Source organism: Macaca thibetana, chromosome 7 (assembly GCF_024542745.1).
Source record: "Macaca thibetana thibetana isolate TM-01 chromosome 7, ASM2454274v1, whole genome shotgun sequence".
NCBI classification, from domain to species: Eukaryota; Metazoa; Chordata; class Mammalia; order Primates; family Cercopithecidae; genus Macaca; species Macaca thibetana.
This window is the reverse complement of record NC_065584.1, coordinates 19,672,973-19,685,343: the sequence shown is the minus strand read 5'-3', so window position 1 is coordinate 19,685,343 and position 12,371 is coordinate 19,672,973. Positions and strand designations below refer to the sequence as shown.

At 35.8% G+C, this 12,371-nt stretch overlaps 1 protein-coding gene across 4 annotated transcripts in view; it reads right to left on the bottom strand.

The window, feature by feature from the left end:
* GALC (galactosylceramidase) overlaps nt 1-12,371 on the bottom strand; it is a 57,907-nt gene that overhangs the window by 32,550 nt on the left and 12,986 nt on the right. For all 4 annotated transcript variants that reach the window (XM_050800041.1, XM_050800044.1, XM_050800042.1 and 1 more), the window contains exon 7: nt 7,689-7,819. In XM_050800041.1, coding sequence (XP_050655998.1) covers nt 7,689-7,819 — 131 coding nt within the window. The remainder of the gene's footprint in view (nt 1-7,688; nt 7,820-12,371) is intronic.

Sequence of the window (12,371 nt, the reverse complement as noted above, 5' to 3'; positions counted from 1 at the left end):
AACAGTTGGGTAGCTTCCAGGTAGATAATGAATGTAAGCATCTGCTTTACGCCCTTCTGTCTCAGCATGCCATTAAAATGACAGCAAATAAAACAAAAGGGGATAAACCTACAACAGCATACTGGATAGGAAGGAAAATCATCAATAGATAGGAAATTTCAGTCTATTTCTGGAACTCACAAAATGGATGGAAGCATGTTGACGGATGGAGGTAGCAGACAGGGCCACAGCCTAGAACACCCCAAGAGGAGAATGAAGTAAAGATAAGATTCAGACTTCCCAGGGGAAGCTAAGGAGCTTGGGGCAATAGTAAATGAGTGAGGAGGAGGCCAAAAATAAGATTAGTGAAACCTTTATATAAAGTAGTACTCTCCCCTCTACTCCTGTCCTTAGAACACAGAAAGATAGCTTGGCATTTACTCCCAGGCCAAAAACAAAACAAAACAAAACAAAAAACAATACCCACAAATGGTTATTTCTTGAATAAAAAGAATAAACTACCTTGGGAAAACTAGAAATTACTGTATCAGAGCAGAGGTGGTTCTCAACCCAGATGATTTTTGTCCCTGGAGGGAATATTTGGCACTATAGGGAGATATTTTTTCAACTGTCTCACCTGGGGTTGAGGATATTTGTTACTGGCATCTAGTGAAGAGAGGCCAAAAATGCTGCTAAACATCCTACAATGCATAGGACCAACCCCTACAACAAAAAAATTGGCCATTAAAAATATCAATAGTGCAGCAAGTGAGAAACTGCCCCAGAAAATGAATGCCTCCTTCATCCTATCATTCGATGGGAGGGGAGTCAGTCAGTGGAAGTATAAATACATATTCATTACTGCAAGAGTAAAATACTCCCATAATGATGACTGTGGAAGTACTGATTATAAGAATAAAGACAATAAATTTTAAATAGAAAATAGATTGACAATCCAATAAGAGAGCACACTAGCTAAATAACTGTAGGAATAAGGGCATCTACTTTTTAGTTTAGCAATTATTTACAAAAAAATAATACAAGCAAAATAATGGAGATTAAGTTATACCATAATTCTAATCTTTGTAGTTTGGTATAGTAGTATTTATAACATCAAAAAATGATTGTGAATACTTGTGTTATTTTTTAGTTATTTAATTCCATTTTAGGTCACAAATCTTTTAGGAAAAAAATCCTATTTGGTAATTCTTTATACCTAGTGAAGATGAATTAGGGCACAATATCAATTTGGCATTCCAGGATTTCATGAGTAAGAAAATAATATACAATATATACTGGAGAACATAAAAAGAAGTATTAGAGAAAAACGAGGTTCCACTAAGATTTTACTGAGTCACTAAACTCAGGTGAAAGCAGGCATCTATTCAGTATTGCAAATCTACACTACAAAGAAATCTAGCATCTAACAGGGTTAAGCAATCATCGTTGTGGCACTATAACACCCAACCTGAAAAATCTGGCTACTAGTCTTTTAACTAATATAAATTCAAAAAACTACATTTTTAGATTTACTCTTCTATCCCACAACTTCATTCTGTCTCCATGAAATTCAGCTTTGTTACCTCAGCCAAATGTTAATTTTTAATACCCCATCTAGTTGTCATCCAGTTGTCTAGTTGCCAAATGCATGTTTGGTGTATTTGGTTAAAATATATTTCTATATTAAAGAAAACCCTGGAAAGTAATATGCTAGCATGTTACCAATAAGCAGTAGATGTTAGGATTATGAGTATATTCTATCTTAATACTTTTCTACATTTTCCAAAGTCTCTATAATGAGCATATTATATTTATAAAATGAAAAAGTAACTTTACTGAAGTTATAGGAATAGGGGGTATATCCTTCATTCAGAAAATGAAACTGTTACTACATTCAAAACCCAAATGATTTATTACATGATCTGAGCAAAGAAAGGCAGAACTAATACTAAAATCTGGGTCTTTCTCTACGTATATATTTATTCCTAGTGCAACAAAATGTAAAGGCTCTTTAAGAATATAAATTTTTAATGTACATAAGCAGGCAAACATTCTCTATCATTTCACAGCATTATTTTTCAAACGTCAATTACAGACAAAATTAAGATAATTGAAAGTGAACCAACTTCATAGTTTATCCTAACAGAGGAACATATTTGTACTTTAAAAAATTAGAATTTTTGGCCAAGGCAGAACATGACAGCAGCCCAGTTTCTGAAGCTCCTCAGTACTCCTCCTGAAACCAAACAGACCAACCAGATAAGGGAAAGGAAAAACAGATAACACTGCCATCAAACCAGGTGATAGAGACTCTCCCCAGGAGCCTCACAGCATCAGAAATGGCCCAGGATCAGCAGATGGTATATGGAAACTGGAAGTGAAAGGGGATTGGCTGGTACTCACAAAAAGGAGTAGACCCTATCCTAAGTGGGAGAATAGAAGACCAACTCAGGAAGATGGGAACATCTTCACAGGCTTGAAGTTAGGGGAGAATGCTCAAAACCGTGAATTCACTAGGAGATCAAACCCAATACCGTAAGAGTTCAAACTAGATTTGTCCAGTAGAAATATAATATGAACCACACATACATTATAATTTTAAATTGTCTAGCAGCCACATTAAAAACCAGCAAAGGTCTTTACCACAATAAAACACATAAATGAAAAAAATTTAATTTAATTTACAAAGCAGAAAAACATGGAGAACATAATTTTAATGATATATTTCACCCAATATACCCAAAATATTATCATGTAACATGTAATCAGTGTAAAACAATTGTAAATAATATTTTTATATTCAATTTTCAAAACCCAGTGTGTATTTTATACTTATAACACACCTAAACTCAAACTAGCCACATTTCAAGTGCTTCCTAAACATATGTGTCTAGTGGCTACTGTATTGAACAACACAGGTTTAAGCAATAACAATTTCAGGAGAAGGTAGCAAATAATCAGGAATGACAGAGCTTCAACATGAAAATAAGCTGTTTGAAGTAGAATCCAAGTTGAATAAGGCAGGAACACTTCGTGTAAAGGAGAACAACTTTCAGTCAGTAAGAATGGGGCCCAGCAGAAACAGACTCTAGAAAGTACTGTAACTGTAAAACAAAAATCTTCAGATATAGCACAGGCCAAGCACAACATGAATGAGGCAGGAAGGAATAGTCTTCCTGTGAAGATGTGAGCCAAGAAATATCTCCTGAACAAAATTCCAACAGCCAAAAATTGGAAACAGTCTAAATGACCATTAAAAAATAATACACAGATAAGTTGTGGTATACTACACTTAGCATCCAACAGTTGGATGCTAAACAATAAATATGAACTACCTCTATATATAACAACATGCATTCATCTCATTTATATAATATTGACTGAAATAACAGCTACTATAAGATGCCATTTAAATAAAGTTTTTAAACCAGCAAAATTAGTCCATGGTGTTAGAGGTCAGATTAGTAGTTATCTTTAAGGCAAAAACAGAGGTTAATGATTAGAAAGATTTCCAAGGAAAAATCTTTCCAAGAGGAGATATCAATAACCAAGCTTCTTGGGCACTGATAATTTTCTGGGTAGTGGTTACATAGGTACGTTCGCTTTGTGGTAATTCATTAAGCTATAATCCGATGATTTTTGTACTTTTATATATGTATGTTTGTATGCTATACTTCAATTAAAAATTTTTTAAAGATGAATTGTTAGTGATATAGGAAATTAAAATGAGAGAATTATAGAATTATTTTAAAAATCACATTTTAGAAATGAAGGCTAAACTAGAAGGAACATTAGACAGAACAGACACTGTGGAAAACACAGTAAGGAATATAGAATAGTAAGGATAAAATAATAGAAAACGTAAATAAAGAGGTAGAGAAAAATTCAGAGAAATACAAAATAAAGGCTATGCAAATAAGAGCAAGATGTATAACTGGGACATCAAAAAAGAAAACCAAAGTAATGGAGTGGAATTATGATTTAGCTTATAACTTAAGTAAACCTTACTAAGAAAATACTTAAATATAGACATTAAGAGATGCATATACTATATATCTGGAAATGGTAAGGTGTATACAACAACTAAACTTTAAAGATGAATAAAAATATTCTTTGGGCATAAAGGAATTGTGTCAAGTTACTTATAAGGAAAAGGAAATATCTCTGGAGTCAAAATTCTCAATAGCAACATTTTATGTAAATAACCAATGGAGCAAATTTTATGATACTCAAGGATTAAAAAAGGATTATATCCAGTCAAACTGTCCTTCAGGTATAAAGGTCATAGATAAACATCAATAAACATCTAAACACATCAAGAAATATTGTTTCCATTAGCACTTTCTGAGACATTTAATAGATAATTACACTTCTGACATCCAAGAAACTGAGGGAGAAACTTCGGCAAAAGACTTGAAGGTGAGCATTTAATATGTTTAATGGTAGAGCTAGATTAAAAGAAATAGTAATTAAATTATGGCCGGGCGCGGTGGCTCAAGCCTGTAATCCCAGCACTTTGGGAGGCCGAGACCAGTGGATCACGAGGTCAGCAGATCGAGACCATCCTGGCTAACCCGGTGAAACCCCGTCTCTACTAAAAAATACAAAAAAAAAACTAGCCGGGCAAGGTGGCGGGCGCCTGTAGTCCCAGCTACTTGGGAGGCTGAGGCAGGAGAATGGCATAAACCCGGGAGGCGGAGCTTGCAGTGAGCTGAGATCCGGCCACTGCATTCCAGCCTGGGCGACAGAGCGAGACTCCATCTCAAAAAAAAAAAAAAAAAAGTAATTAAATTATATATAAATATTACACACTTGGCTAAAGTACAACTAATATAGCTACATGAAATAGGACAAGAGGGAAAGAAGGTGAAATGTAAACTAAGTTTGCAGATTATCTGGGAGTAAACAGTTAAAACTTGTAGCTGTCAAATCAATATAGTAGAAGCTTAAGTTCATGTAAGTTCATTTAAGAGTACAAAAATTAAAAGTAAGATAATTCTAGTAATTAAAATTCCATGGTAGGGGAGAAAAGGGGAGGAAGAAGTTATCAAATAATTGTAGTATTGCTTATAGTAAACCAATGGACAATAACTAAATGAAGAGGAAACCACGAGTATTAGTATGAAGCAGTTCCTCAATCTCAGCACTATTAATATTTTGGGCTGGATCATTTTGTGTTATGGGAAAACTATCCAGTGTACTAAAGGATATTTAGAAACATTCGTGGCCTCCATCCATCGGATTCCAGTGGCATCACCCTACCTATTTGTGGCAATTAAAAATATTTCCAGGCATTGCCAAATGTCCCCTGGGAGGCAAAATTATTCTCAGTTGAAAATACTTGTATAAATCAGTATAAATATAATTGATAGAACAAAAAACAAAACTTGCTAAATAACAAAAGAAACACCTCCTTAAATAAGTGCAAAGTAAACAAATCATATAGCAGAATAGCTTGTATTAGTACATGGATAGTATAAATTATTCAATAACAAGAGACAATGTAATAGCATAGAAAACACAAACATCAGTTATATTTAAAAATGAGTTTAACTCATTGATTAAAATATAAAGATTTTCAGAGGAGCTTTAAAAAAGCAAAATCGAACTCTATGCTATTTGCAAGCAATGCACATAAAAGAAAATGGCCTTGAAAGGTAAAGAATAAAAGGGCAAAAATATATTAGGCAAATCCTAATGAAAAGAAAGCAGAGATCTCTTAATCACACAGAAAGCAGAATTCAGGCCAAGAAGCTTTAAACGAGACAAAGAATGGCATTTTCTAATGATAAGAAATAAATCATAATGAAGATAAAACATTCATCAGTATTTATGTACCAAATAACAAAGCAGAAGCTTCCACACAGCAAAAACTGCCTAAGATTGAAAGGAGAAACAGACCTAACACAAGGAAACAAACACACCTGGTAGCTCTGAACAGTTCAAGTGGACGAAATAGTTAAGATCCAAACACCTGAACAATATAATCAAAAAGGTAGATGTTATAAACTCAATTCTGTATCCTAATAAAGAATACATCTTAATAAGTCAAAATATGCTCTTGAGATAGTCAAGAAAAATGCAAAGGTTTTTTTCAGATTTTTAAAAATAAGCTCCTGAGAAATTTCCCCCAAAATTGTAAATAATACATTTGGTATTAAATGGCCACAATGCAATAAAGTTAGAAATTAATGATAAAACAGCCCTATGAGATAAAACTAAGGCAGTACTCAGAGGAAAATTCATTACATTAAAATACCTATATCAATAAAAAATGAAGTACATATCCAAGTCCTTCATGAAGATACAGTAAAACCCATACTTTCATTTAATATTAAGAAAATACATTTAGATGAACACAACTTTGTTTTCCTTCAAGACTTCAACTATTTATGAAAGCTTTTAACAACAGCAAAACTTTAATTTTAATTTCAATGTATAAAATGTTTAAATATAATGAAGAAATTTTATTTATCTTGCAAAAAAAAATTAAGCCTAAATCTAACCTAATCACACCTTCACCAATTTCAAAAACCACTGAAAAAGGAGAGATGAGCAAGTTATTAAACTGTAGGGGTGAAATCAGTAAAATCCAGACTGACACAAAGTTTATAAGACAAACAACCCTATTCTTCAACAAATTAAAAAGAAAGAAGAGCAAGAACCTAAAGATTAGAACAGATTTAAATATCAACCAATCACAAGGTATGAATTTTAAATGGCTCCAGATTCAATCAAATAAAACTATAAAATAATAATAATGGATATTTAATATAAAAAACTATTACATTTTAGGTATAATTATGGTATTGTTTATAGTAAGTAGAAAAATAATCCTTATCTTTGGAGACACACAGTAATATTTTTATGGAAGAAATAATGCCTGGGATTTCTTTCAAAGTAATGTAGGCAGGAAGGGAAGAGGAGTAGATAGACGCATGGATGAAGATTGGTCATGGGTTCACAGTTCAGGAGGCTGAGTGGTAAGAACAAAGATATTCACTGTATTATTCTGCCTATTTTTGTGTACATTCAAAATTCTTCATTAAAAAAAATAAAGCACATGGAGAGATCAATCAGTGTTCACACTGGATAAAGAACAAATTCTACACACATACATACACACACACACACACACACATATTCTATTTTTCAAATGTTTATATCCTGTGTCACGGTAGGAAAAATGTAAATTCACTTTTTTAAAAAAATGAACTCAATGAGGTCAGGGCCCAGAGGGCTAAAAGGCAGAAATGGAATAAGGAGTAGGGGTCAAAACTATACTACTAAGGAGGCATGACAAAAGTTATCGTCAGTGACCATAATGAACCACTTACAAAAGTGTTCATGCAAGAACTTCCAGCCACAGAATATCTGAGAGTTAGAAACTAATTTCACAACTTTGCCTTTATAATTTCTAAAATTAAATACAGGTATTACTCTGCCCCTTAATCTAAAACAAAGCTCAGTTTTATGATTCCAAACATCAGTATGTTTTTTAAAAGTTATCAATACATGTTTGTCACAGAAAGATCCTAAAATACATTTAAAAGCGAAAGTAATGAACCATGAGCCATGCATGCTTCAGATAAGTAAATACAGGACAGCTACTTTCTGAGAATGTAATCAAATGGGGAGAGGCAAGAAACAGTCAATACACAGAGCAAGCAATCAGAAACTGCTAGTTTTCCAAGTAAAACATGCCTTACCCTATAACATCAACCACCTTGAAGAGTTCAGCATCAAGTAGCATGGCTGCAGAGATGGACTCCCAGAGATTATCACTTGCTATGATTTTCACTCGCTGGAGACCTTGAGAGTTCAGCATTTTTCTTAATATCTTTTGGAGTAATAAACAGAAAATATGAAAGGATACAAATGAATTTTTAGCTGTTGAATTTATGATCAAGATAGATAAAGTATCTTTACAAATCAGCATTCTGGATAATAGCTTTTTTGTTGTTGTTTTTGTTTTTCTCAGACAGAGGCTCACTCTGTCACCCAGGCTGGAGTGGCAGGTTCTCAGCTCACTGCAACCTCTGTCTCTCAGGCTCCAATGATTCTCCTGCCTCAGCCTCCTGAGTAAAAGAGATTATAGGCACGCGCCACCACACCCAGCTAATTTTGGTATTTTTTAGCAGAGACGGAGTTTCACTATGTTGGCCAGGTTGCTCTTGAACTCCTGACCTCATGGATGATCATTTCAATACTATATTTTCTCAATAGAAACATGCCTCCTACGGAAAATAAAAGCATTATCATTAAGATAACCTACTTCACTAGGAATGTAAAAAGAAAAAAAACACAAGGGGTAAAACGTTTTAGAGGATTCTCACTTTAACTTTAAAATTACATTTAACCATAGAAATATGCGGGGGAAAAGAAACAAAAATAATCAAGTAGTACTACCCTGAAATAACCACTATTATTTTGCTATGCATTCTTCCAGGAAGTTTCCTATGCAGACACAATAATAAAATGGGTAACATATTAATCATACCATTCGGCAAAATGCTTTAACTTATCATTTTAAGTATTTTCCAACGTCTTCAAATATTCTGCTTTATTAAACAGGAGAGGACATAAAATTTACCTGTAGGACTGTCCAGCCACAAAATTAAAAGTAACAAGATAAATTCTAATGGGAAATAAATCAAACAAACAGCACCTATTTTAGTACTCAATACTTGGACCCCATGAAGACTCTAAAAGAAGTATGAGATGGAGTCCTCACCCTTAGGTGGCAAACACACTCAACAGGGCACCAACATTAACAGGGCGTACTAGAAAATCAAAGGGAAGGTAACATACCAAAACGTATGGATTGCCTATATGTAAATCAAGAGCAGAGAAGAGGAGACATCATTTTACTCAGGATCAGGAAGATCAGATTTCATACCATAAGCAGTTCTTGATGAATGGATACAAACAAACCCACCACTATACCCCCAAGGACTCAGAAATCTCTGGCACATAGCAGCAGATGCCCAATACTACTGGCTGAAGAAATTAAGAAAGAACAAAGAATTTCACAAGCTCTCTCTTCACATTCCAACTTCTCTGAACTAGGGGAATTTCCAATTAATGTGCTCTTTTAGGACGCAAATAATAAAAGCTCCAATTAAATCCATGGTCTACTTTTCAACAGATGGTTTCTTAAAACAGATATATTACAGGATTTTAGAAAACGTGGTGAAAATTAGAGGTGGCAATCTAATTTCATCTTTCAAACCAGATCAGCTGAGTCCTAGGACACCCTAGAAGCAGCATGAACAGATCCTTCATAGCAAACCAAGACCAACTCTCAAGATTCAGTAGGACTGAGAATCCCTATCCCTCTAGCAGGAGATCAATCCTGAATTTCATCACCCTGAAGTTCTTCCTTTTCTTTGAGATGGTGTTTCGCTCTTGTTGCCCAGGCTGGAGTATGATGGCGCAATCCTGGCTCACTGCAACCTCTGCCTCCCAGGTTCAGCAATTCTCCTGCCTCAGCCTCTTGAGTAGCTGGAATCCCAGCCAGGCACCGTGCCTGGATAATTTTGTATTTTTAGTAGAGATGGAGTTTCTCCATGTTGGTCAGGCTGGTCTCGAACTCCCGACCCCAGGTGATCTGCCCGCCTTGGCCCCCTAAAGTGCTGGCATTACAGGCGTGAGCCACTAAGCCGGGCCTCTTTCTTCTTACAGAGAAGAGGAAGAGCAACTTAGTCAAATTTGCATTTTTCACTATGGATGGATCTAGTCTTTCTAGTCCTAGTCCTAGAAAATCCCAGTAAGACTGCTTACTTTTTTATACAGTGTATTTGAATAACATTCCAAAATTTGCAAGTCTCATGCTATGATTTCTAAATAAGTTTCCATCCCAAAGTCATTATGAATAGCAGCATTCTTTTGAGCAGTTTTATCTAACATATTTTCAGATTATGTTTTTGTTTTGGAACTTTCTCCTCCAGAAAAAGCTTAAATAGAAGCTCTATAAGATAAATGGAAAGGAACTTGTTCTGGTTGAACTGAATGAAGGTCCAAAGACCCATACTTCCATTTCCATCCACTATCCTCAGATCCTAGATGAGATTTTCCAGACACAACTTAGAAAACTTAAGAACACCACTGAAAACCACGATAAATCATAAATACCAGTAGCAAAAAAAAAAAACTGTAAAGAAACAATACCCTTGTCATCTTTATATAAATTCCTCCTTTGTATTATATTTATTTCTGCTATTAAAAACAAATGGGTGGAGCTTGCAGTGAGCCCAGATCGCGCCACCGCACTCCAGTCTGGGTGACTGAGCAAGACTCCATCTCAAAAAAAGAAAAAAACAAATCTTTATTCTTTCCAGGGGTCATCTTATTATCCCAAAAAGAATGTATATTCATTAAAATTATCCAATCTGAGCACCTACATTCATCTGTCATTATTGAACTCTTTGTGATAGGCATTTCTTTTTTTTTTAGACAGAGTCTCACTCTTTTTGCCCTGGCTGGAGTGCAATGGCGCGACCTCAGCTCACTGAAACCTCTGCCTCCCAGCTTCAAGCGATTTTTCTGCCTCAGTCTCCCAAGTAGCTGGGATTACAAGCATCTGCCACCACGCCCGGCTAATGTTTTTGAATTTTTAGTGGAGACAGGGTTTCACCACTATGTTGGTCAGGCTGGTCGCAAACTCCTGACCTCAGGTGATCCAGCCGCTTCAGCCTCCCAAAGTGCTGGGATTACAGGCGTGAGCCACTGTACCTGGCCTGCGATGGGCATTTCAACAAACGGAACACAGATCCCAATAAAATCTTGCTGGAAAAAAATGGCAAACACAAAGTAAAAAGTTTTTGTATCCTGAGAGATTTTACTGCAGGAAAACTAAAGGTTCAGAGAAAAGGAAATGAAGTCTGAACTGTCTGAAATACTGAAAATGTGTCTTAGAGCAACACTTAGTCTTTCAAACCAGGTTAGCTGAATTAGAATGCACTGGAGTCAGCAACAGATTCTTAATAGTAAAAAAGTTAAAATAAAATAAAATATAGCCCTGGCTTATTTCATTAGTTTAAAAGAAAATGGAAACTAATACTTTAAATGCTTCCTTCAAATGAACACAAGAGAGACACATGTATAATCACAAGAAAATAAAACATAAGCTTTGAAATGTCAAATTTGGGTATTTAAAAAGTTCATCACCTTTCACTAAGAAGATACTGTAGCAATGCCATCCACCTGATTACAGAGTTATCCACTATACATGCACCAACTTGGCTTCTGCTCTGTCCACTTACTGCTCTTATCAGACCTGTGCTCATAGCAGACATGACTTTCCACTTACAATCCCTGTGCTCCAATCTTATTAATAGCTCCACTGCCCCACCCATTCTGCTCCCACCAGCACACTCTCACCAGCATACTTCAGCCTGGAATTGACCTTGAGTTACCTAGTTCTGGCTGCAATAGATCTTCTCAATCTATGCCTTCTCCATCCCTACAACTACAGATTAATTAAAATATGCCATTACTGGCTGGGTGCGGTGGCTCATGCCTGTAATCCCACCGCTTTGGGAGGCTGAGGCAGGTGGATCACAAGGTCAGGAATTTAAGACCAGCCTGGCCAAGATGGTGAATTCCCATCTCTACTAAAAATACAAAAAAAAATTAGCCGGGCGTGGTGCCAGGTGCCTGTAATCCCAGCTACTCAGCAGGCTGAGGCAGAGAATTGCTTGAACCCGGGATGCAGAAGTTGCAGTGAGCCAAGATGGCGCCACTGCACTCCAGCCTGGGTGACAGAGCAAGACTCCGTCTCAAAAAAAAAAGCCATTATTCCAGTGAATACTTCAGCTTACTGATGGAGGTCAGTGCCCCCACTCTTCCTCCGTTGTTTAAACCATCGTTCATGACTTGTTTTTCTCCCATATCCCTTTACCTCTCAATCTTCAGTTCTTTGCACATGCTATGCCCCTCCTTAGCAACGTGGAGAGTTCCCAACCATCCCTTCTTGAACATTCAAATTACACATCACCTCCTCTAAAAGACTTCCCAATCAACCCAGGTAGAGTTGTCATCTCCTCTGTGTCTTCTAAGACCTGTAGGTGTATATCTGACTCTATACCACCCTCCCCAATACAAAAAATCCTTTTGGGCAGAAAACCACATTCTCTATCCTTATATTACAACCGTATGCACAATGCCTGACAAACTAGTGTTGAGCAAATAAATGCTCTATGATTAACTGAACGAAGATATGAAAGAAATGTATTGAACCTTATCTACTTAAGAACATAAAACACCCAATTTAAAGAAATTTTTTCCTATAAACACACATGTGCAAGTATCTTTTTTGTATAATGACTTCTTTTCCTCTGGGTAGATACCCAGTAGCAGGATTGATAGATTTGTGAAAATTTGGAACTAGC